Source organism: Sphaeramia orbicularis, chromosome 16 (assembly GCF_902148855.1).
Source record: "Sphaeramia orbicularis chromosome 16, fSphaOr1.1, whole genome shotgun sequence".
Lineage (NCBI taxonomy): Eukaryota > Metazoa > Chordata > Actinopteri > Kurtiformes > Apogonidae > Sphaeramia > Sphaeramia orbicularis.
Genome location: NC_043972.1, coordinates 26,875,291 through 26,903,217, shown reverse-complemented (window position 1 = coordinate 26,903,217; position 27,927 = coordinate 26,875,291). Strand labels below are relative to the sequence as shown.

Here is a 27,927-nt window from a genome sequence, read left to right as displayed (position 1 = left end):
TAAATAGGTGTCGGTGCCTACCCATTAACCCTTCTCATCCCTCTGGGTTTGGTGAAAAGTAGGTCACTGTAAGGCAGCTTCTTAAACTTTTCTCTTCCCACTGCCACATAGAGCTGACCGCTTTCCAGCAGGTTCCCATCAGTTATGTGCTGCCCCTCGTAGGTGAAGAGACTGACGAGCACAAAAACACAAACCCCATTGTTTTAATGACTGCATGGCCACTCATGACATTTGCTGACACATTAGAGCAGGAATGGCGAACTCATTTTAGTTCAGGAGACACATACAGCCCAATATGAGCTCAAACCAGTCAAATAACAGCATAATAACCTATAAATAATGACCACTCATTTTTTTTCTCTTTGTTTTAGTGAAAAAAGTAAAATGAAATAATGATTTTTTTTACATTTATAAACTAACATCACAAAAAAAAAATGGGAATAACCTGAAAAACCTGAAATTTCTCCTGAAAAATAAGTGCAATATCAATAAAAAAAAAACTCAACTTCTCATTCATACATGTGCATTACAGACTGGATCTATAAAGGCACAAAACATGAAGTAACAAGCTTAATATTGTTCATTTTTGTTTTAGTTTGGAACTAAAATGAGTTCAATACCCTTGACTGTTAACATCTTCAGTGTAATTTTTGCACTTGGGTGCTTCTATGAAACTGGTGCAAAACTGGACATGGGGGCTAAAAATTTAAACCAGATGTAGACTAATGTTATGAAGCAAGTTTGGAAGCACTTTGAGTTTATTTTAATTTTTACTGAGATAAACGAGAACAATTTTTCAGATAAAATACATTTTTATATTATTATAGGTCTCCCAAAAAGCACCACAGACAGACTTCAGCTGATTCAGAACTCTGCAGCTAGGTTATTAACCAAAACCAAGAAGAGAGAGCACATTACTCCAGTGTTGGTTTCCCTGCACTGGCTACCGGTAACCTACAGAATTGATTTTAAGATACTACTCCTCACGTATAAAGCTCTAAATGGAACCGGACCAAGTTACATTGCAAACTAAATGATCAATTAGGTACAAACTAGAACACTGAGGTCATCAAACGCAGGGTTACTAGCGACTCCCAGAATATTACAAAGAAAATGGGGGACGCAGCCTTTACTAACTATGCACCAAAGTTATGGAATACAATTCCAAAAGACATTAGAGAAGCCAGTTCACTGAATATATTTAAAACCAAATTAAAAACATTTTTATTCTCATTAGCCTTTGAAAGGAGATAAAAATGGGGTCACAATTCAGGAACCAGGAATGTGCGCTGTTTTTATTTTTATTTTATTTTATTGTATTTTTGTTTTTATTTTTTATTTTATTGTATTTCAAATTTCATCTTATTTCTTGCACTTCAAAAATTCTATGCATAATCAAATATTTTAATGTGCCCTGTTTTTATTTTTATTTTTATTTTATTGTATTTCTCTCAAATTTCATTTTATTTCTTGATGTATAATCAAATCTTAATGTATTTTAATATTGTATTTTTTCAATCAATGTGAAGCACTTTTGGCTACAATTTCTGTATGAAAGGTGCTATACAAATAAAGTTTATTTTTATTATTATTACTATTATTATTATTATTTATTTTTATTTTTATTTTTTTTTCTACAAAAATCTGCATGTAACTCAATAAAAAGGACACGGAAATTACATGCTACAATTTTTTTTAGAATATCTTGTTATTCTCTCACAGGTACATTTTGGGAATTGAGGTCATTATTCAAGGTAGAGTTTTTTTTTTAACAAAAATGACCGCTGTTGCAAAATCACTCACAATTTATTTATGTTTAAATGGGCAGGTTCCACATGTAACACCAGTGGACATGATGGATTACACACAAAACCTGGAATGAGAATGAGATTCATGAAAAACCCACATGTCTGGATTAGAAAAACAACTAGGATTGACAAATTAAACACAGTGTCTTTATTTATAGTGGTATATAAGACCATTTCAAGTGATGTGTTCCAGATCAAATGCACTGACGCCTAAGTAGCTTTTCCTGTCCCAATTTTGGTCCTATTTTTGACCCCAATATTTTATTAAAAATTCATTAATTTTGGATGGCTCAGAGCAAGAGTTTTTTTTTTTTTTCTTTTTTGCATTTATCTGAGATCTGTTTTTTTTTTTCTCCTTGGCTTTTGAAACCATGTGAGATGTTTGAATGTATTATTTTTATTCTGTTGTTTTATTTGGTGTTGGTTATTGTTCTTATTTTTTGTTGTTTTTAAATCGTACAGCTTTTTATGTTGTTTTTTTTTTTTTAATCTGTTTTATTTATTCTTCTGTACAGCACTTTGGTCCACTACAGTTGTTTTAAAGTGCAAATAAAGTTGGATTGAATTAAATCATTGGGGTAAATATGTCTAAATTTCTCTTTTATTATTGGGTCTAAAAAGCGCCAAAAGTGCCAAATACTAAAATAAACCCAGTTTCATAGAAGCACCCACTTCACAAATTCATCCTCTGGTCCAGATTGGAAGCTTTGGTGTGCCGGTTTTGGCCTGAGAGCCATATGTTTGACACCCCTGATGTAGAGTGTTTCTATTATGTGTGACAAGGCAAAAGACTGAAGCAGTTTTTTACGGTACCTCCGCACACCCCCCAGGACTCTCAACCCCATCTTCTCTGTTATCATCTCCAGAATCCTTTCAAACTGTCCCAGCATCCTCTGGTGGATCAGCAGCCTCATTGCAGGGTTCAAGACATCACCATTAGCGACCACACTATGCAGGAGAAAAAAATATTAATGACAAACAGCGTAGAAGCAACAAGTTCTTGGAAAGTTTCTCGTATTACTGTAAAAATCTAAGTGTAGAATAGTGCATGAAGATTTTGACTGTGGTATAAAAATACAACTGAAAAACAAAAAAAAATAAAACAGTGAAAACTCACAATATTGGACATGGTTCCTTGATGGGTTTCAGGAATCGTGCTGATACAATGATTCTGTTTTGTGGAAGTGGTTTAACCTGGAAAAGATTGTCAGAGGCGGCATATGACAAACATGCAGATGTTGCAACACTGTTCATTTAGGAACATGATAAAGGGCAGATTCACTGTGTTGAACTTTTTTTTTCTTCTTAAGTGCTAATTTATATAGGGTAGGGATGTAACGATATGAAAATTTCATATCATGGTTATTGTGACCAAAATTATCACGGTTATCGCAGTATTGTTGAAATTGTGCTCAAAATGTTCAAAAAGTACTAATACATACACTGAAATAATTTAACCAAGTTGTATTTTGAAAAAACAAACAAAATAAAATAAAATAAAATTAAATAATTGGCACAATGTACCTTCTGTTGCAGAAACATTCAAATATTAACCCTTAGTGGTCTGAGCCTATTTTGTCCGTTTTTCAGTCCTTTTGATTTTGCCTTTATATACTATATAAACAAATGTTTACTATACCCATGTTTGGAATCTGTTTTTCATCAGCAAAACTTCATTTATATCATCTGTCTATTATTTTTTCACTTTAACCTACTGTATCAACACAGAAGGACAAAAAACACCAAAAAAATATAAAATCCAATTTGAAAAATGTATATACTTTATTGCATAAATAAAACAAAGATGCTTAACGAACCTTTCCAAAGACTTTAAAAGTGAATATTGGTTCCAAATATTAGGTATAGAAAATTAAAATTGTAATAAATTAAAACTATACTCAGATATTTGACATAAAAGCAAATCTTTCCATAGGCGTTTTCTTCCCTAAAAGTGCGGTAATCAAACACAGTTAACATGATAATTAGAATTTAAACGGTAATACGAACTGTTGGGAATTTTACCGCAGTTTATAGTTATACCGGTAATCGTTACATCCCTAGTATAGGGACATGTGAGTATCTATCTATCTATCTATCTGACAGGGACGATGCAGTCAGACATAGTAACAGGCTTGTAGCTGATGTGATGCATATAGTTTATAGCCAGTGCTAATTTTCAACTCCTGTCCCTGGTTGGGCTTTTCTATAGCACTACAGTACATTACTATATATATATATATATATATATATATATATATATATATATATATATATATATGTATATGTATAAATAATAAAAAAACCAATGTTCGATATAAAAACACAATTAAATCGTTCATATTTCCATCAGTGCATTTATATAGTATACATATAAAACATTCATTCATCTACACATAATACAAACTCTTTACAAATGGTACAGTTTTGTTAGTTCTGGTGGTGAACATTTTAAACTCAGAAATGGATTTTTTATTTCAAGTGGCAGTAAGTTCCAGAGTTTAAAGCTCTAACAGGAGAAAGCTGACTGTCTGAATGTTGTTCTGCAGAAGGATATTTTGCAGTTGTTGTTTGAGGAGCTACTGTAGCGAATATTATTACCACAGACCACAGCATTTATAGCCTTAGATCCATTTCAAGGCCAGTCCGTCTCTGGGCTTTTAACCCTCAAAGATATAAACAGCCACTGGTGACCAAATGCATCTACTGATCCAAACTGTTTAAGAACTTTTCAACCACTAATCTTATCAATACATTCAATAATTTTGGTAAAATACAGTGTTTCAGAGTTTCACTGTCATCATGACAGTGGATGGAGACACTTGGTTTATGTTCAGTTATTGATAGATTTGTTGAAAAAAGTCACTTTTTCTACAGTTTTCTCTGTTTTTATAAAATAACCTTTGAATTTACTCTGAGCTTTAATGAACATCTACATCACAGGTGTCAAACATGCAGCCCGGGGGCCAAATCTGGTCCGCCAAAGGGTCCAATCCGGCCCGCAGGATGAAATTTGTGAAATGCAAAAATTACACTGAAGATATTAACAGTCAATGGTGTTAAAATCATTTTATTTCAGGTTCCACATACAGACACATAGTCTAATTAGATTTCAAGTGGGTCAGAACCAGTAAAATATTATCATAATAATTAATAAATAATGACTACCCCAGATTTTCTCTTTGTTTTTTTGGTGTAAAAAAGTAAAATTATGTGAAAATGTTGACATTATCAAACTATGCTTTTACAAAAACCTGAATAAATATGAATGAACAGAAATGTCTTAAGAAAAGTAAATGCAATTTTACCAATATTCTGCCTGTTACTAAATGTTTTGTGCGACTGTAATGAATAAATAATGAACTGATAAACTGAGGCATAATATTGTTAAAATTGCACTTTTTTTTCTCAAGACAATTCAAGTTGTTCATGTTATTCAGAGTTTTCCAGGAACTTTGTAGATGTAAACCTGATCATAATATAATTTTACTTTTTTCTCTGTTATTATTTTACTGGTCCCTGAACTAAAATGAGTTTGAGACCCCTGATCTACATGATCAGTGAGTTAAATACAGGAAAATACCTGATTATAACTGGAAAAAATGCAAAATTACAAAAGATAATATTATAATAAATGGGGATAAATGACTTCTGAAAGGTTAAAACAGAGAGAGAAATTAATTTAGGAAGTGCCACAGAAGTAGCACTAGGTCTTTATGGGTTAATTTATGAGTTATTTATTGCTTATTAATGTAATATAACAACATACAAGATAATTTAAAATATATAAACATGTTTTTTTGGTGTTATTTTACTGTCATTGCTGTGACCTATCTCAGTAGTTCCAAACAGAAAAACAAGATTTAGTGACATCAAAAGCGTCACCCCTACAGGCTAATAGAAAGAGGTATTATGCACCCTGAAAGAATCTATGTCATCTCTATGACAGCAAAAGAATGAGGACTCAGTAATCCTATGAGGGTGGAAGGTTGCAAAGAATGAGCTCTGCAGGTCCTGTCCCATAACACCTGGTAACCCAACGTGACACTAAGACTGAGATTTGGATCCTGTGAGAGAAAGAGAGGAGAGGTATTAAAAGTCCTCTGGGGTCTTTCTGTGCACTCTGGCAACAGAGATGTCAAGACCAGAAGGAGCCAAAAAAAAACAAAACAAAAAAAAAACCTGCTAAAATGAACCTCAACAAAAGTGGAACATAAGGTCATCAAACACCACTGCCTCACTGTAAAAAAAAAAAAAAAAAAACTGTTGTTTTTACGGAAAAAAACTGGCAGCTGTGGTTTCCAGAACAATACTGTAAAAAATACATCCAACTGTAAACGTATTTAAGGAGTAACATGTAGATTTAACATTTTAAACATGTAGATTTAACACTGGATTTAAATGGTAAATGGACTGCACTTATTTAGTACATTTTCTCCACCTTCATGGTGTCCAAAGCACTTTCCAAATCCACCAGGTCCAACTGGGAGTAGTTTAACATTCAGTGGACACTTTAACATATGGACAGTCGGAGCCAGGATTCGAACCACCAACCCTTTGGTTACTGGACGAGCCGCTTTACCAGCTCTACCAACCCATTCATTTACAAATTTAAAATGTTAAATTGTTAAATGTTTACTTTTTTATAACTTTTTATATATATATATATATATATATATATATATATATATATATATATATATATATATATATATATATATATATATATATATATAAAATATATATATATATATATGAAACGCTCACTAATGTCCTTGCTTTAGCATCTTGTGTTTACAAACCACAGAGTGTGCATAAACCACATGGTCTGTAACTGATCTGAGCTGGAAACACACAGGAACATGTGAGCTGGGCCATTTGTCTGTTAAACACTAGATTCGTGTTTCCATTGACACACACTACGTTTTCATCAGCAGCTGATCTTTTTCACTTGTGGGGTCGACTAAATGCTATTCTGTCAACAGCTCTGTCCGTTAATTACCTCCGCCAAGGAGGTTATGTTTTTGCCAGGGTTTGTTTGTTTGTTTGTCTGTCTGTCTGTTAGTGTGCAACATAACTCAAAAAGTTATGGACAGATTTGGATGAAATTTTCAGGGTTTGTTGGAAATGGGATAAGGAAGAAATTATTAAATTTTGGTGGTGATCGGGGGCGGGGGGGCCCACTGATCAGCCTTGGTGGAGGTCTGCGCTCTCCGAGTGCCTCTAGTTCTACATGTGAAATGAAGATATTTAATGCAGAAAACTGAGGACTCTTCAAACCAAGATACTAAATGCAACGTCTGAGGTTTTTATTATTGATGATATACATGTGTTGCTTTTGGAAATCCATCACCAAATTTTACCTTATTTTAATGCTTTTTTTTTTTTTTTTTTTTTTTTAATTATAAACTTTACTATAATTCTATACAACTATATCATTTTTTGTGTAGACATGTGTTTGTACAGTCAAATGTTGGTGAATGCATGTTTCATAGTGTCAGATTTCAATAATCACTGAAATATCAAAGATCATCCATTTGGAACAATCTATGCCACTCAGTACTATCATCATTATTCTTTTCTTTCTTTAAAAAACAAAAAACAAAAAAAAAACACCTGAAATGATTCTAATTAGTGACCATTTATTGCATTTTATATATTTATCCTTGTATTGTATCTCAGCTTGTGAGTATAAGATCACATCTAATTTAGCTGCATTTTATTACACTGGTCAACAACAAATTTATTGTTTAAGTTTTTTGAGCTGATTTAGGATAATTTTGGTGTGCTGAATCCAAAAATCACATTAATTTTGCTCAATCAGGTCAACTTTCTGAACTATGCTACATATTGGCTTTTTAACATTTTTGCTTACATTTATGGGCATTTTCACATCATATGATACAAAATTCTTTCATATTTCTTGCAATAAAAGACTTCTGAAGATTTTACTTTTGCCAATTTATGATTAATGTTTTTTTTAATATTACAGGTGAATGAAATGGCTTCAACTAGAAGATCTTGCAAAAATAAGCCTGACGTATTCTGCTACATCTGCAGTGAATACACCATTGGACCTAACAGGAATCCTGTTAGAAAAGGATTTTTTTTCTCTTAAAACCTATTTTGGGTGAGAACTATATAAAAAAATCAATGGATAAAGTCACAAAAATGGAATCAATTTTGTGAGAAGATCAAAATTTTCAAAATCAAATTAGCAAAAAAAAACCTGACCTGATTGAGAAAAACAGATGTCATTTTTGGATTTAGCGGTGCAAAATGGTGCCAATTCAGCTGAAAAAACCTAGACAACTTGCAAAAAACATTTTTTTGTAACCCGGTGTTATGATTGATTTTTTTTTTTAGGGTTTTAACCTATCCTCCTATTTATTTTTATTTTTTGTTATGTTATTGTATGTAATGTGCATCTAGACAAAACAAATCAATACCAAATCAAACCACTGTTGGCCATAAAGTTGCATTTATCCCCCCCCCCCCCCCCCCCTCCTCTCTTTTTATTCCTATTTATACACATCCGTAATCACCTTTGACCTGGTCCAGTGATTACATACTGACTCCCAGTTACACTTTATCTATTAAGAATAAATCACATTATCACAATAACTTCATGAGAAGAGGTAAAAAAAAAAAATTTTCTTCTAACTTTATGGACACTAGTGTATGTGTAAAACACTGCATCTACAACATCACAACGCTGTCAGTAATATTTTGAAACTCTCAACAATGTAGAAAAATTATTACGTCCAAGAGGCAGCTCTATACACCTATTTTTTTTTTTCAAAATTTGATTAAATTTTCAATGTGGCACATGCCTTAGATTGTGTGGTGTCTTTTAGGCCTCTCATTATACTAAAAATGGTGTAAAAATGGTGTATATATTTAATATTTACAACAATATGCAGCCTGATTCCTCACTTATTACTGCGTCTATCCTCCTTATCTCGTGTGCATATATACTTTTCATGTATATTTTTCGTGTGCATACTTATAATATTGCATGCAAGGACTTTGTTTCCTAAAAACATACTTTGTGTACGTTATATAAATAGTAATTACTTTTCTCTAAATCGTTCTTTTTGTAAATTATATATATACTTGAAAGACAGTTGATCACATGACCAGTAGCACCAAGGGATTTTGGGTATTTAAGATGGCTTCTCCTTATGTTGCCCTGGAAGAGAAATGTTGCTCAAACAATAATATTGTGTGGATTTTTTTTCCTTGTTTTACTCCTGTTTATCTTGTTGAAATACTCCTTTGAAATCAGACTAATTTGCTCAAGTTGAACATTATATCAAATTGATCCTCGCAGGCACATATCCACTACGTAATATGGCAAAACAAGTGGTGCCAGGCACAACAAACCCCGCCCCTCGCATGTATTATAGCTTATTTTGGCATCGATCCAGCTGATGTCATCATGTTATGCATGTGTTGATGTCAGCATATTAATTGCCTCTGTATATGTGACAAGTTTGAAGTAAATTGAAACAAAATTTATGCTTTTATAGACATCTGAAATTTCGCCCACTATAAGTAAATGGGAGAAAAAAAGATTTAAAAAATTCATAAAAAATTTGAACTTTGACCAATTTTTCCCAAAATGTAATCAAATCTATTTTGGGTCACTTGCAATCTATAAACTCAATTTGGTATGAATTCAACCACTAGTTTTGCTACTACAGACATTTGAAATTTTGCCCATTATAAGTAAATGGGAAAAAAAAAAAAGAATTAAAAAAATGTATGAAAAATTGTAACTTTGACCTAGTTTTCCCAAAATGTAACAACATCTATGTTGAGTCACTGGCAATCTATAAACCCAATTTGGTATGAATTCAACCAACAGTTTTGCTGCTACAGATGTGAAATTTCGCCCATTGTAAGTAAATTGAGGGAAAAAAAAAAGATTTTAAAAATTCATAAAAAATTGGAACTTTGACCTATTTTTCCCTAAATTTAATCAAATCTATTCTGGGTCACTTACAGTCTATAAACTTAATTTGGTATGAATTCAACCAGTAGTTTTGATGCTAGAGTGTTAACAAACAAACAAACCGAACCAAAAACAACACCCCTTGCCTCCCATTTGGGGGGGCGGGGTAATGCCGAGACCAGGATGATGTAGCAACTGCTATAAAATAATTTTGTTCAGTATGAGAAAAAAAAGGAGGCATTGAGTTGCACCAGGAGGCCGATCTCATAGGAGCTACTGTTAAAAGGTCAAAACTGGCACATCTACAGCAGCATTCTCACACAATGCTCTGGTTTTATTGAAAAGTAATGAGTGGAAAAAAAAAAAAAAAAGCCAAACAAAATTTACCAGTCAGTTAAGGGTTCTCATCATTAATCTGCAAAATCAGCAGGTGAAGTAGGGCAGTGAGGGTGAAGCAGGGTCCTTGTAAACTAAATTGGTTCTTTTTATGCTCAACAGGTAATCACAGCAGCAGCAACAAGCACAACCCTCCAGGTTATCTGTGATGAATAAGCTTCTGCCTAAAGAGGTGATAAGACCAAATGAGGAACACAGAGGGCAACTGCTGATGCTCTGTTTGGGAGATTATCATGTTACAGTGGTTCAGCACTATGAAACAACAGTTAACCCTTTAAACCTTAAACCTTTACTTCTTATTTTGACTTATTATTATTATTACTTACTTATTTGACTTATTTTTGAGTGAGTCCATTTGCCCATTTTTCCAAAGCACTTTTTTGTCCAGATCTTTCCAAATCTAGCAGTTATTGACACTTTACTGTAAGTTATAATACTGCTAAAACACCTTCTTCTCCAGGCATGAGTTAAATTACTGTAATGACCCAATAAAGCTTAAACAGCGCAATATCTCAGGTTTCAGAAACTGTTGGTATTTTTCTAATTGCAGAAACTATAGTTGCTTTTCCACTGACCCTCAAATTGCGCATAAAAATTGACCTAACGGAAAAACGACAATTTCGCCAAAACTCATTTTTCAATTAGAAGTTTTTGTGCTGGCAAGAGGTGGTTTTTTTTGGGTGTAGCGCAAATGGTACAGGGTGGGGAAGCAAAATTTACAATGAACATTTAGTTGTTTTTTCTCAGCAGGCACTACGTCCATTGTTTTGAAACCAAACATATATTGATGTCATAATCATACCTAACACTATTATCCATACCTTTTCAGAAACTTTTGCCCATATGAGTAATCAGGAAAGCAAACGTCAAAGAGTGTGTGATTTGCTGAATGCACTCGTCACACCAAAAGAGATTTCAAAAATACTTGGAGTGTCCATAAAGACTGTTTATAATGGAAAGAAGAGAATGACTATGAGCAAAACTATTATAAGAAAGTCTGGAAGATACTATTAAAGAAGAATGGGAGAAGTTGTCACCCGAATATTTGAGGAACACTTGCGCAAGTTTCAGGAAGCGTGTGAAGGCAGTTATTGAGAAAGAAGGAGGACACATAGAATAAAAACATTTTCTATTATGTCAATTTTCTTGTGGCAAATAAATTCTCATGACTTTCAATAAACTAATTGGTCATACACTGTCTTTCAATCCCTGCCTCAAAATATTGTAAATTTTGCTTCCCCACCCTGTATATCAAGCAAAACTGCAATGGAAAGACCTTTTTTCGCAACTAGAGTCAGGTGAATTAAAAAACTGGATGTTGACGTACGTTACAACAAGCGAAGAAGAAGAAACATGTCGCGGCATGTGTGGACACACCAGGAAACCCAATAATTTTTTTAATTTAGTACGAGATAGAGGGGTAATATATAATAATAATGAATATATCTATAAATCAACACCATATTTACGTTCATCACCATGTTTATGGAATGACTTCTGTCATCTCGCAATAATAAATAAACAAATCATCACAATTGTGATTTAATGGAAAAACCGACATTACGCACTTCTGTTTTTTCGACATTTAGTAAATATCGGTAAAATTTTGCACAGATGTCCAATGGAAAAGCAACTACTGTCACAGGAACAATGAAAATCAGTTCAGCAGCTCAGTTCAATTTAGCAGTAAAATTAAACAAAACACATGCAAAAGGGACTGCATAAGAAAAAAACCCAAATAAAATTTTAAAAAATAGTATTAAAGAAAAAGTAGGACTGTGCAAAGGCTTCAGAATAAAATATTAATACACATTACACATTAATACACTATATAATACACAGATAGATAGATGGAAGATGACTTTTTGTGTCATCTCGCAACAATAAATAAACAAATCATCGCATTTGTAATTTAATGGAAAAACCGACATTACACACTTCTGTTTTTTCAACATTTAGTAAATATCGGTAAAGTTTTGCGCAGATGTTCAATGGAAAAGCAACTAGAGAAAGAGTTGCAACCATCCAAACCGCATATGTGCAAAGTGTGTCAGCGATGACACGTCAGCTTTTAAAGAGTTAAAGACAAGGAAAATGTCAACTTTACATATTATGCAGGAAAATCATTGATTCTGTTAAATCTATGAACCCCGTCATCTTATTTTGGATTTAATTTTGGTCTATTAACCCTTTCATGTATGAATTATGAGAGCCCTAAATAAGATTTTTTTTTCTTGAGTGTTTTTATTCCTCTAGGCATTAAAAAAACAACGCAATTGAAAATTTTTGAATGAACCTATTTTTCATGGAGTTGCAAAAACGTCCACTCAGCTGGACACCATGAGTTTAACCCTTTCATGCATGAATTATGAGAATCTTTGTCAATATTTTTTTCTTGAGTGTTTTTATTCCTCTTTAGGCATGAAAAAAACAATGCAAATGAATTTTTTTATGAACCTATTTTTTGTGGAGTCACAAAAATGTCCACTCAGCTGGACACCATGCATTTAAGTTTTGAAGCAAAGAAACATGTATTTAAAACTCATCATCAGAAAGTGATATACTTTGTGAAAACTATGAAATAAAAACATTTTTAATGGCGTTAATTGCTAAATCGCTAATGTTTTCTCACATTTTATCATACTCTAATATTAGTTATTACTCATTTCATGGAGATAATATCCTCCTGAGACCCAGGAATTTGACAGTTTTCACTTTTTTACATTAAAAAATTGTCTTGATTAGAAACTGCATAATGCAACAGTTTTTTCAGATACATTTTTAAAATTATTTTTATTTATTGATTGATTTTTTTAATGGAATTTCCTTTACAATGCACAGCAATTTTAAAGTAAAACTGTCAAACTTTTGTCCCCTATAGAGGACAAAATGCATTGCTGGGTCTCAGGAGGATATGAAAAAAAAAGCCCAAAACTTTTTGTTCCCAGAAAACTGTTAATTATAGTCTAATAACAATTAGCAATTGATTTACACTAAACATGTTACTGCAGATCAGGTTTATCAAGAACAGCAAAGTTACAATAATTGTATGAATGTCAGTGTATGGGATGATGCGTAAGTGTCCACTGTGTTGGCTGATATGGAACTAAAACAACAAAATCCATGAATATACAAGAGAACAGCTGTAGAATAACTGTCCACTGTAGTGACCACTATGCATGAAAGGGTTAATTTCTGAAGCAAAGAAACGTATTTACTGATATACTGTGTGAAAACTATGAAATAAAACTGCAGCTAATCTGATGTTTTGCCACATTTTAACATATTCTAATACTAGTTATTACTCACTTCATCTATATAATATGCAAAAAAAACAACTTCGTTAAAAAAAAACAAACCTGTTAATTACAGTCTAATAACAACAACAAGTTATTAATTTACACTCAAGCTTGTTTCTGGTATTATTTGTTATAGGTATTTGTGCGAATGTGGTATACGACATTTTGTTCATGCTTTCTTATATTCTTCATTTCATAGGTCTTATGTATCTCATTGTTGTGGGTTTTTTTTTTTTGTTTTTTTTGTAGTTTTGTTTGTTTTGTTTTTTTTTCTCTCTCTCTTCTGCCCAGTGTTATGGAAATGTTCAACTGATAACCCACACACAAAGAGGAGGAGAGAAAGTTAGAGTTAAAATAAATAAATGCATTTTTTGAGAAGTCAATCACAGAGAAACTCTGTAAGTGAAGTCTGATTAAACAAGAGAAAACTAAAGATTATATAGAACCAAATCCAACCCCCTCAAACTATGATGCCATTCCTTACGTACATCGTACCACCCCATACTACTCCTTCTCTGCTCCGTGAAGAGGTCATGATGACCTCTTCACTCTAACCTTGCTTGGATCCAATCTGAAGTGCAGGCGCCATCCTCTATCTACACATTCAGACGTTTAGGTGTTTGGGTTTTAACTCAAGGCAAGAACTCCGTTCCTGGGTTGGGGGTGTTACAGAGTGGTAAACATCACACATAATGAATAATGACTCAGCATTAAAAGAAGATGTACTAACAGTATAAAATATAAAGAGTATAAAATATAAAAAGTAAATTTTTCCACCACACCAGTTTACTCAGTTCTGGTTGTAGTTATTGTCACCATTTTAATTGTCTCCATGGTTGTTGCTGTTTGTATTGTTGATACTTTCTTGTGAGGGTCTTTGCCACCTTCTTCTCTCTTGTTCTCTCCCCTTCTTCTACCCCCCCACCCCCCATGTCAGGTCCGGCATCGAAATGTGGTTCAACAAAACTCATAATAAACACAGTAGAATATCAGAGGGCGCTTCATATACTTTCTGAAGTTACCCTTGGCAAAGCAAATTTGTTCAGCACCAAAAGGAACCAGACTACGATTCTGCTGTTAGAACGCTGGACAAGACAAGTAGGAAAAAAAAAAAAAAAAAAAAAAAGTAGCGTGAGATACTCCCTGGTAAAATGTCCAAATAAAAGAGGATACACAAGCAAAGGTGTTAGAAAAATGGGCAATGATGACTGGGAGTACAGTTGGTGTCGGCTGCTGCCTTATTGGTACAGACAGCTGCCTGTCAGCCAGCTGAGCCCATATAAAAAAAATAAATAAAATAAAAAAAAAGTACACTCAAGCATGTTATGAATGTCAGTGTATGGAATGATGCATGTGTTGGCTGATATGGAACTAAAACAACAAAACCCATGAATATACAAGAGAACAGCTGTAGAAGAACTGTCCACTGGAGTGAACACTATGCATGAAAGAGTTAAAATAAAGTGGTGACAACAGGACACCAGAAACTACAAACTTATAAATAAACCTAAAGCTATTTTATTCAGGGCAGAAAAGTTTTATGTTATGACAGTTGCTTCATTTGATCACATCTGATGATATGACAGATTTATATACCCCTTCCAGAAAAAAAAAAATGTATTATTGAAAAAGTGAACTCGAAAAATACCTCTCATTCGGAAAGAGGACCCGGGGTTGACTTTCAAAATAGATGAGCCTGTGGGCTATGTGACTTTAAGCCTCTCTTGTTTTGGCCGTGACTTCATAGCTGGTGATTAAAGATGCATTGAAAGAAGGGATGATTATGATCCATAAATCAATAATGCATGGCAACTGAGACAACAACAAAGTGATTCTTCACGGGAACAATAAGCCAGGAATGCTCAACATTACACCTTGCTTAAATGATCTTTCTAAAAACCTGTACAATACGGGTGAAGGCAGGAGTGCAGAGGTGATGTTCCTAAATCCTCATGTATCTTGCATTTAGGGGCCGTTTCAAATGTTGAAAAGTCGACGTGAGCGCAGATATTGTAACTGAAGCCCTGGCTCTTACACCTCACTTGCAGAACTGAACTCTAGGATTCATTTAAAGAGTAGTGCAGGAAGAGAAAAACAGATTAATTTGTACATAACCTCATTTTATTTCTATTTTTTCTTCTATTACAATGGTCACAACCAGAATAAAACTGTGTTATATCTGACTGAAAGTGGTGAGGATAATAGTGCCCGAGACAACCCAAGCAAGACCAGGGGGTGGAATGGAACATGGCAACGACCACACCCCAGATTACTGAGCTGATTGACAGCAGCATCTAAATTATGTAAACGCCTTCTATTGCTGCAGACAGTGGTTATACAGTGCCAAAGATCCCAAAGATTTGGAATACCTCCCACAGCTGCACTGTAAAAAAAAAAAAAAAAGTCCTGTTGTTTTTACAGACAAACCTGGCAGCTGTATTTTCCAGAACAATACTGTAAAAAACACATCCAACTGTAAACATATTCGCGGAGTAACATGTAGATTTAACATTTTAAACATGTAGATTTAACATTTTTAACACGTAGATTTAACATTTTTAACATGTAGATTTAACATTTTAAACGTGTAGATTTAACATTTTTAACACGTAGATTTAACATTTTTAACATGTAGATTTAACATTTTAAACGTGTAGATTTAACATTTTAAACGTGTAGATGTAACATTTTAAACATGTAGATTTAACATTTTAAACGTGTAGATTTAACATTTTTAACACGTAGATTTAACATTTTTAACATGTAGATTTAACATTTTAAATGTGTAGATTTAACATTTTAAACGTGTAGATGTAACATTTTAAACATGTAGATTTAACATTTTTAACATGTAGATTTAACATTTTAAACGTGTAGATTTAACATTTTAAACGTGTAGATTTAACATTTTAAACGTGTAGATTTAACATTTTTAACACGTAGATTTAACATTTTTAAACGTGTAGATTTAACATTTTAAACGTGTAGATTTAACATTTTTAACACGTAGATTTAACATTTTTAACACGTAGATTTAACATTTTAAACGTGTAGATTTAACATTTTAAACGTGTAGATTTAACATTTTTAACACGTAGATTTAACATTTTTAACACGTAGATTTAACATTTTTAACACGTAGATTTAACATTTTTAACACGTAGATGTAACATTTTAAACACGTAGATTTAACATTTTGAACACGTAGATTTAACATTTTGAACACATAGATTTAACATTGTAAACGTGTACATTTAACATTTTAAACATGTAGATTTAACATTTTAAACGTGTAGATTTAACATTTTTAACACGTAGATGTAACATTTTTAACACGTAGATGTAACATTTTGAACACGTAGATGTAACATTTTGAACACGTAGATGTAACATTTTGAACACGTAGATTTAACATTTTGAACATGTAGATTTAACATTTTGAACACGTAGATTTAACATTTTGAACATGTAGATTTAACATTTTAAACATGTAGATTTAACATTTTAAACACGTAGATTTAACATTTTAAACACGTAGATTTAACATTTTAAACACGTAGATTTAACATTTTTAACACGTAGATTTAACAGCTGCACTGTAAAAAAAAAAAAAAAAGTCCTGTTGTTTTTACAGACAAACCTGGCAGCTGTATTTTCCAGAACAATACTGTAAAAAACACATCCAACTGTAAACATATTCGCGGAGTAACATGTAGATTTAACATTTTAAACATGTAGATTTAACATTTTAAACGTGTAGATTTAACATTTTTAACACGTAGATTTAACATTTTTAACACGTAGATTTAACATTTTTAACACGTAGATTTAACATTTTTAACACGTAGATTTAACATTTTTAACACGTAGATTTAACATTTTTAACACGTAGATTTAACATTTTAAACGTGTAGATTTAACATTTTAAACGTGTAGATTTAACATTTTTAACACGTAGATTTAACATTTTTAACACGTAGATTTAACATTTTTAACACGTAGATTTAACATTTTGAACACGTAGATTTAACATTTTGAACACGTAGATTTAACATTTTGAACACATAGATTTAACATTGTAAACGTGTACATTTAACATTTTAAACATGTAGATTTAACATTTTAAACGTGTAGATTTAACATTTTTAACACGTAGATTTAACATTTTTAACACGTAGATTTAACATTTTTAACATGTAGATTTAACATTTTAAACGTGTAGATTTAACATTTTAAACATGTAGATTTAACATTTTTAACGTGTAGATTTAACATTTTTAACGTGTAGATTTAACATTTTAAACGTGTAGATTTAACATTTTTAACACGTAGATTTAACATTTTTAACACGTAGATTTAACATTTTAAACACGTAGATTTAACATTTTAAACACGTAGATTTAACATTTTTAACACGTAGATTTAACATTTTTAACACGTAGATTTAACATTTTAAACGTGTAGATTTAACATTTTAAACGTGTAGATTTAACATTTTTAACACGTAGATTTAACATTTTTAACACGTAGATTTAACATTTTTAACACGTAGATTTAACATTTTTAACACGTAGATTTAACATTTTGAACACGTAGATTTAACATTTTGAACACATAGATTTAACATTGTAAACGTGTACATTTAACATTTTAAACATGTAGATTTAACATTTTAAACGTGTAGATTTAACATTTTAAACACGTAGATTTAACATTTTTAACACGTAGATTTAACATTTTTAACACGTAGATTTAACATTTTAAACGTGTAGATTTAACATTTTAAACGTGTAGATTTAACATTTTAAACACGTAGATTTAACATTTTAACACGTAGATTTAACATTTTAAACGTGTAGATTTAACATTTTAAACGTGTAGATTTAACATTTTAAACGTGTAGATTTAACATTTTTAACACGTAGATTTAACATTTTTAACACGTAGATTTAACATTTTAAACACGTAGATGTAACATTTTAAACACGTAGATTTAACATTTTAAACACGTAGATTTAACATTTTGAACATGTAGATTTAACATTTTAAACACGTAGATTTAACATTTTAAACACGTAGATGTAACATTTTAACACGTAGATGTAACATTTTTAACACGTAGATGTAACATTTTTAACACGTAGATGTAACATTTTGAACACGTAGATTTAACATTTTGAACATGTAGATTTAACATTTTGAACATGTAGATTTAACATTTTAAACATGTAGATTTAACATTTTAAACGTGTAGATTTAACATTTTAAACACGTAGATTTAACATTTTAAACACGTAGATTTAACATTTTGAACACGTAGATTTAACATTTTGAACACGTAGATTTAACATTTTAAACACGTAGATTTAACATTTTAAACACGTAGATTTAACATTTTAAACACGTAGATTTAACATTTTAAACATGTAGATTTAACATTTTAAACATGTAGATTTAACATTTTAAACGTGTAGATTTAACATTTTGAACGTGTAGATTTAACATTTTGAACACTTAGATGTAACATTTTAAACATGTAGATGTAACATTTTTAACATGTAGATTTAACATTTTAAACACGTAGATGTAACATTTTAAACACGTAGATTTAACATTTTAAACACGTAGATTTAACATTTTAAACACGTAGATTTAACATTTTAAACACGTAGATTTAACAGTTTAAACATGTAGATTTAACATTTTGAACATGTAGATTTAACATTTTGAACACTTAGATGTAACATTTTAAACATGTAGATTTAACATTTTAAACATGTAGATGTAACATTTTGAACATGTAGATTTAACATTTTAAACACGTAGATTTAACATTTTGAACATGTAGATTTAACATTTTAAACATGTAGATTTAACATTTTTAACATGTAGATTTAACATTTTGAACACTTAGATGTAACATTTTAAACATGTAGATGTAACATTTTTAACATGTAGATTTAACATTTTAAACACGTAGATGTAACATTTTAAACACGTAGATTTAACATTTTAAACATGTAGATTTAACATTTTAAACACGTAGATTTAACATTTTAAACACGTAGATTTAACAGTTTAAACATGTAGATTTAACATTTTGAACATGTAGATTTAACATTTTGAACACTTAGATGTAACATTTTAAACATGTAGATTTAACATTTTAAACATGTAGATGTAACATTTTGAACATGTAGATTTAACATTTTAAACACGTAGATTTAACATTTTGAACATGTAGATTTAACATTTTAAACATGTAGATTTAACATTTTTAACATGTAGATTTAACATTTTGAACACTTAGATGTAACATTTTAAACATGTAGATGTAACATTTTTAACATGTAGATTTAACATTGGATTTAAATGGTAAATGGACTGCACTTATTTAGCTAATTTTCTCCACCTTCATGATGTCCAAAGCACTCTCCAAAACCACTAGGTCCAACTGGGACCAGTTTAAGGTTCAGTGTCTTCCATGTAAACTTTGACATATGGACAGTCAGACCCAGGATTCGAACCACCAACCCTTTGGTTACTGGACAAGCTGCTCTACCAACTCTACCAACCCATTAATGTACAAGTTCAAAATGTAACAAAGTTAAATATTTACTTTTTTATAACTTTTATATATATATACACGAGGGCTGTTCAATAAGTTCATGGCCTCACCTAGAACAGAACAACACAGACTGATGATTTATATTTTATTTTTCAACATAATCTCCATTTACAGCAATGCACTTGGTCCATCGATGTTCAAGCATCACTATCCCATCACGAAAGAATGTAACATCCTGTATTATAACAACCAGTATTTCTGGGTGAGGCCATGAACTTATTGAACAGCCCTCGTATATCTATCTATCTATATATAAAAAGCAAATCTGCTGTTATTTCAACATTAAGGCTTTTGCAATTTAAACGGCACCACATTGTTTTTCAATTTACAGTTTCATTTTCTAAAAACAATACAAATTCATCATTTCTACATACAAATGTGGTTTTGTTCACATACTCTTCCTGTAAAAACTACAGCTATATTTGATTCAATCGTTAACACAAAAATCTTTTCAAATAAACAACTTTGCATTGTATTGTCATTTACAGTTTTTTATGTTGCAGTTTTACAACTTTTTGGGGGTTAATTCTACAGTCATTTTTTACAGTGTGGAACTTGTTCCTTCATTCGACGTCAAAGTGAGAGAACTTTTCATGAAGAATTCACTCAAAGCAAACAAATACACTTGCACACGCACACATCTGCATTTGCATCACAGTTATTTCAATGCATTTTGTCAACTTACCTGCATTGGAAGAGTTTGCATGAGCCTCTTCTTTCTGGAGCCGATCTGGAGGTAACTATGAGGAAAATATAAAGGAAGACAAGCCTAAATTAATGATTGTATTTTAACACTTGGGTACTTTCATGTGCATATCCAGCATTAGAAGGGATGTATTACAACAGTGGTTCCCAACCTTTGTTACCTCCTCCAAGGTGGTTATGTTTTTGCCAGGGTTTGTTTGTTTGTTTGTTTGTTTGTCCGTTAGTGTGCAACATAACTCAAAAAGTTATGGACAGATTTGGATGAAATTTTCAGGGTTTGTTGGAAATGGGATAAGGAAGAAATAATTCAATTTTGGTGGTGATCGGGGGTGGGGGGGGCCCACGGGGGGCGCCACTGATCAGCCTTGGCGGAGGTCTGCGCTCTCCGAGTGCTTCTAGTTGGCTCATGATTTTAACATCACAAATTTCTGGTGATCCCAGACATTCAAAATGGAGACTTTTTTTTTTGCTAAAATTTATTTATTTTGATCCTGTTATAGTTTGCTATACTATGTTGCAAATAAACATTAATTTTAGATGACATTAGTCTATATCAGAGGTGTCAAACATGCGGCCCAGGGGCCAAATCCAGCCCATCAAAGGGTCCAGTCTGAATTTGTGAAATGCTGCTATGAACGTTTCGCAATTGTTTGTTTGTCCCAAATTGTTTAGATGTTCAATAAGGCAGGGTAACTGAACTGAAGTGCCTTTCACGGATAAATGAAGTAGTCTGAATCTGAATGCAAAAATTACACTGAAGATATTAATCCCTTTAGTTCAGGTTCCACATACAGACCAATTTAATCTCAAGTGGGTCAGATCAATAAAAAACTATCATAATAACCTATAAATACTCACAACTCCAAATTTTTCTTTGTAAATGTAAACATTTTCATGTCATTTTACAGTATTTACACTAAAACAAACTCATTACACAAAAACTTGCCCTGTTGTTCATGTTATTTACATTATTTTAAAGGATAGTTTGTAGATGGAAACATTTTTATCGCATAATTTTACTTTTTTCGCTCTAAAACATAGAGGAAAGTTTGGAGTTGACATGATTTATATATTATTGTCTTATTATTTCACTGGTTCAGCACACTTCAGATCAAATTTGGCTTAATGTGGCCCCTGAACTAAAATGACTTTGACACCCCTGGTCTATATAATGTATATTATTATGGACGGAGGCAGAAAAGCAGGTGTAGATTACTGCACAAAGGGAGAATTTTATTTTCCTTGGTCAGGATATGTACAGTCAGTCCAGCTTGGATTTACAAGGCTGACAATTAATACTGAACAAACAAGAACTCAAACTATGAATTATGAAAGAGCTGCAGCATCTGAAACTGACCACAATGAACATTTGACAGATAAACAGAACCACAGTGCTTCAGTTTCAGCTTCAGTTTGTCACATCTATTATGGATTGTGATTGTCTCTCTAAACTCACCATATATTTTTTATTTGGTAGTTTTTATTTTCATTTTTATCAATTACTAGAAATTTCAGGTGACCTCACTTGAATTCCAGGCGACCCCAAGGTTGAAAAACACTGTATGACACTGAATAAGCACAGGATACATATTTTTCCTGGATATTTAATGCACTTAAACCACAGGTGTTAAACATGTGGCCCGAGGGCCAAATCCAGCCCACCAAAGGGTCTCGTCTGACCCTTGGGATGAATTTGTCAAATGCAAAAATTACACTAAGATATTAACAGTGCTTTTAGTTCAGGTTCCACATTCAGACCAATTCAATCTCAAGTGGGCAGGAAAATATTATCATAATAACATAAATAATGACAACTCCAATTTTTCCTCTTTGTAAGTGTAAATATTTTCATGTATTTACACTAAAACAAAAAATGTGAATAACCTGAAATGTCTTAAGAGAAGTAAGTACAATTTTAACAATATTCGGCCTGTTACTAAATGTTTTGTGTGTTTGTAGATCCACTGTGATCTGTAAGTTATAATGTACGTGTGTAAATGATAAACTGAGGCAGAATATTGTTAAAATTACACTTTTTTTTTTCAGTTTGTTCATGTTAGTCACATCTTTTGAAAGGCTAGTTTGTAGATATAAACCTTTTCGTTATGTAAATGTACTTTTTTTGCTCTAAAACATAGAGAAAAGTTTGGAGTTGACATTATTTATATATTATTATGTTAATTATTGTACTGGTTCGGGCCCACTGCAGATCAAATTTAGCTGAATTTAATTAACTGAACTAAAATGAGTTTGACACCCCTGACTTAAAACCTTCAAAACCAGTGGCATTGTGGCTGCAGATACACCCCCGCTCCCCCCTCCCTCCCCTCATTGAGTTTAGTATTCTATTCTGTTCTAATCCCATTATCTGCTGTGTAAGTCCACTTATTTTTAGGTGAGGACGCAGCGCTGTGCAGTGTCATCTGCCTCTCCTGTGAGTCAGCTCTGGTGTAAAACTGTTGAGTCACTTAATCTTTAAAACCATGAGATGACAGATGTGATCATCACTGCCACGTTTCCCCAGCATGTGCAGTTAACGTCTATGAAAGGTTTAATAATAAGATATTTGCTGTTAAAACAATATGCACATTATTCAAACCTACACTGTTCCTTTTCTTGCATTTTTATATATACTTCTTTGATTTATTTATTCATAAATTTAATTATTTGCCACATACTAACAAGGAACCAAATATGGTAACTTCATTGACCTTCATTTTTCAAACAACAATGAAAAATTTTTGAAAGATTTCTCAAAAGCAAGTCTTTTTAGGTCTGTCAATAACACACTAAGGTTGAAATGTTGAATTTTTGGGTTTTTATTTATTTTTCTGTACAGCACTTCAGTCCACTGTGGTTGTTTTAAAGTGCTTTACAAATAAAGTTGGATTGGATTGGAATGTCAGAGTATTTCTATGAGTGTCCTATTAAGGGTTAATAATAAGCTATTTGCTGTTTTAAAAAAAAAAAGCACATTATTCAAACCTACACTGTTCCTTTTCTTCCATTTTTATATATACTTCTTGATTCATTCATTTATACATTTATTTATTTGCCACATACATGCAAGGAACCAAATATGGTAACTTTATTGACCTTCATTTTCCAAATGCCAATCAAAAATTTTGAAAAATTTCTCAAAACTTAAGTCTTTTTAGGTCTGCCAATAACACACTAAGGTTGAAATTTTGTTTTATTTTTTTTTCTGTACAGCACTTTGGTCCACTGTGGTTGTTTTAAAGTGCTTTACAAATAAAGTTGGAAAAATTGGAATTTCAGAGTATTTCTATGAGTGCCCTATAAAAGGGCTAATAATAAGCTATTTGCTGTTTTTAAAAAAATATATATGCACATTATTCAAACCTACACTGTTCCTTTTCTTGCATTTTTATATATACTTCTTGATTTATTTATTTATTCACATATTTATTTATTTGCCACATACGTGCAAGGAACCAAGTATGGTAACTTCATTGACCTTCATTTTCCAAATGATAGTAAAAAATTTAGAAAAAAATCTCAAAAGTAAGTCTTTTTAGGTCCTCCAAAAACACACTAAGGTTGAAATTTAGATTTTTTTTTTTTTTTTTAAATTTTTATTCATTTTTGTGTACAGCACTGTAGTTGTTTTAAAGTGCTTTACAAACAAAGTTGGAAAAATTGGAATGTCATAGTATTTCTATGAGTGCCCTATAAAGGGTTAATAAGATATTTGCTGGGGTTTTTTGTTTTTGTTTTTGTTTTTAATGCACATTAATCAAACCTACACTGTTCCCTTTCTTGCATTTTTATATATACTTTTTGATTTATTTATTTATATATTTATTTATTTGCCACATATGAGCAATGAACCAAATATTGCAACTTCATTGACCTTCATTTTCCAAATGACAATAAAACATTTCAAAAAAAATTCTAAAAAGTAAGTCTTCTTAGGTCTGCCAATAACACGAAAAGGTTGAAATTTTGAATTTTTTTTTTTTTTTTGGTTTTTATTTATTTTTCTGTACAAATAAAGTTGGATTGGAATTTTAGAGTATTTCTATCACTGCCCTATAAAGAGTTAATAATAAGATATTTGTTTATTTTTTGTTTTTGTTTTTTTAAAATGCACATTAATCAAACCTACACTGTTCCCTTTCTTGCATTTTTATATATACACTTCTTTGATTTATTTATTTATATATTTATTTATTTGCCACATATGAGCAATGAACCAAATATTGCAACTTCATTGACCTTCATTTTCCAAATGACAATAAAAAATTTCAAAAAATTTCTAAAAAGTAAGTCTTCTTAGGTCTGCCAATAACACGAAAAGGTTGAAATTTTGAATTTTTTTTTTGGTTTTTATTTATTTTTCTGTACAAATAAAGTTGGATTGGAATTTTACAGTATTTCTATCACTGCCCTATAAAGGGTTAATAATAAGATATTTGCTGTTTATTTTTTGTTTGTTTTTTAAAATGCACATTAATCAAACCTACACTGTTCCTTTTCTTACATTTTTATCTATATTTCTTTGATTTATTCATTTATACATTTATTTATTTGCCACATACATGCAAGGAACCAAATATGGTAACTTCATTGACCTTCATTTTTCAAATGACAAAAAATTTTGAAACATTTCTAAAAAAAATTAAGTCTTTTTAGGTCCTCTAATAACACACTAAGGTTGAAATGTTGAATTTTTTGGTTTTTATTTATTTTTCTGTACAGCACTGTGGTTGTTTTAAAGTGCTTTACAAATAAAGTTGAATTAGATCGATATTTCAGAGTATTTCGATGAGTGCCCTATAAAAGGTTAATAAGCCATTTGCTGTTTTTTTTCTTTTTTTTTAAACCACATTATTCAAACCTACAGTGTTACATTTTGATCACTAATATCTGACTATATCCAATAATTACTATATGGTATCTACTATGAGGAAAGGCATGGTAGTTGTGTGTAATGCATGTGTTCTTACTCCAGTTTCTTGAACCTCTCTCTTCCAGCTGCCACATACTGCTCCCCACTCTGCAGGTTGTCTAAACAGTCCACTTTGTGTCCTCCTCTGGGTGTGTAGATGTTCCTCACCGCTCCAAACGGGGGTTGGATCCCACCGGTGACTTCTCTCAGTAAAGTCTCAAAGTTGCACACCCTCTTTTGATTGATCACTATCCGTCGAGCCTCATAATAAGGATCACCGTTTCGGAACATAAAAATGTTCTTCACCACGGGTTGAGAGAGAAAGTTGGGCTTTTCTGAGCTCATCGTTGTGCGTAAAAAAAAAAAAAAAAAAAAAAAAAAATGCGTAAAAAGCGGACGCGCGACTCTGGAGCGATGTTTGTTAGAATAAAGTCCCAGCAGGTTGATCCAGACTCTGAAGCCAACGCTTATAGGCCATTCTAGTGTTATAATATTACAGCTGGGACATCCTGGCCAAATGTTTGAGGTTGAGTGGAGCTGGTGTAGGTGCAGCTCTTCCCGGACGATTAAAAAAAAAAAAAAAAGACTCCAACAGACTCAAATATTCCGCTAAAATTAAAATATTACCAAATGTATGAAACAAACAAATGCGTCCCTGCGTTAAAAAATATCAACAATCCATAAAGTGGAGTCTTTACGCGGCTGCAGAGGAGAGAGAGCGCACCGTTTGTCCGTTCCGTGCGTAACGCTACAAGGCAGCTGATAAAACCAAACGGGACTCTTTCCCCACGTTGTGAGCTGGGTATCATGGGAGCTGGACTGTTTGACATGTATCTATGGGAACACAGGGCAGGTCTGTCAACGACTCTACACATCAGAATCAACAGGTGGGTTAAGCATGAACTGGAGACACACAACATTTATGAATAAAATGAATATGAGAGAATAACACACACATAGGCAGGTGTTCAGGACTGGGTTTGAGAGGGGAAAAAAAGATATATGTGGAGGTTTGGCATGGGTTAAACCTCTGTAACAGCCAAATGAGAGAGATAATGAGGCATCAGGAGACCAATTGGAAAGCAGCCTTGCTAGAGACATCCCAAGTAGGATGAAAAAACATGTTTGTTTTGTGGACGTTACTATAATTATGTGGCACAATAACACAGTCTGTACTTTATGTCCTTCTGTACATTAGTCTAATTGTCAAGAGGCACATTTCCTGTCGCAGCAATTAAATGTCAGCTCCAGTGTTTTGTGATGCAGGTTTCAATACTGTTTAGCAGCATTTACAGCAGGGGTGTCAAACTCATGTTAGTTCAGGGGCCACATACAGCCCAGTATGACCTGTCATTAAAATAATAACACAATAATGCACAAATAATATCAATTCCAAAATTTGTATGTCTAATTTCTATGTTTTAGAGTTAAAAAAATAAAATTACTGTATACCAGGGTTATCAAACTCATGTTAGTTCAGGGGTCGCATACAGCCCAATATGACCTGCAGTGGGCCAGATCATTAAAATAATAACACAATAATACATAAATAATATCAATTCCAAAATTTGTATGTCTAATTTCTATGTTTTAGAGTTAAAAAAGTAAAATTACTGTATACCAGGGGTATCAAACTCATGTTAGTTCAGGGGCCACATACAGCCCAATATGACCTGTCATTAAAATAATAATACATAAATAATATCGATTCCAAAATTTGTATGTCTAATTTCTATGTTTTAGAACAGGGGTGTCAAACTCATGTTAGTTCAGGGGTCACATACAGCCCAGTATGACCTGCAGTGAGCCTGTGATGATTAAAATAATAACACAATAATACATAAATAATATAAATTCCAAAATTTGTATGTCTAATTTCTATGTTTTAGAGTGAAAAAAGTAAAATTACTGTATACTATCAAAATTTTTACACCTATGATGATGATGATGAAATTCTTTATTCAGTCATCACATAATAACACTGGGTTACAAAAAAATGTTTTTTGCAAGTTGTCTAGGTTTTTTCAACTGAATTAGGACCATTTTGCACCGCTAAATCCAAAAATGACATCTGTTTTTCTCAATCAGGTCAGGTTTTTTTGCTAATTTGATTTTGAAAAATTTGATCTTCTCACAAAATATAATAATTAATACCAAAATAAGATTGGTAAGCACACTTTATGAAAGTTGTGACTTGATTCCTGTTAGGTACAATGGTGTATTCA

At 32.1% G+C, this 27,927-nt stretch overlaps 1 protein-coding gene across 1 annotated transcript in view; it reads right to left on the bottom strand.

The window, feature by feature from the left end:
• Positions 1 to 26,527, bottom strand: part of LOC115436237 (doublecortin domain-containing protein 2-like) — a 63,576-nt gene extending 37,049 nt beyond the window's left edge. The window contains exons 1-5 of the mRNA XM_030159034.1: positions 25,761 to 26,527; positions 20,771 to 20,825; positions 2,926 to 3,002; positions 2,622 to 2,756; positions 22 to 171 (exon numbers count right to left, since the gene is read on the bottom strand). Of these exons, the coding sequence (XP_030014894.1) occupies positions 22 to 171; positions 2,622 to 2,756; positions 2,926 to 3,002; positions 20,771 to 20,825; positions 25,761 to 26,047 (704 nt within the window). The 5' untranslated portion in view covers positions 26,048 to 26,527. The remainder of the gene's footprint in view (positions 1 to 21; positions 172 to 2,621; positions 2,757 to 2,925; positions 3,003 to 20,770; positions 20,826 to 25,760) is intronic.
• Between the last annotated feature and the right edge of the window lie 1,400 nt (positions 26,528 to 27,927).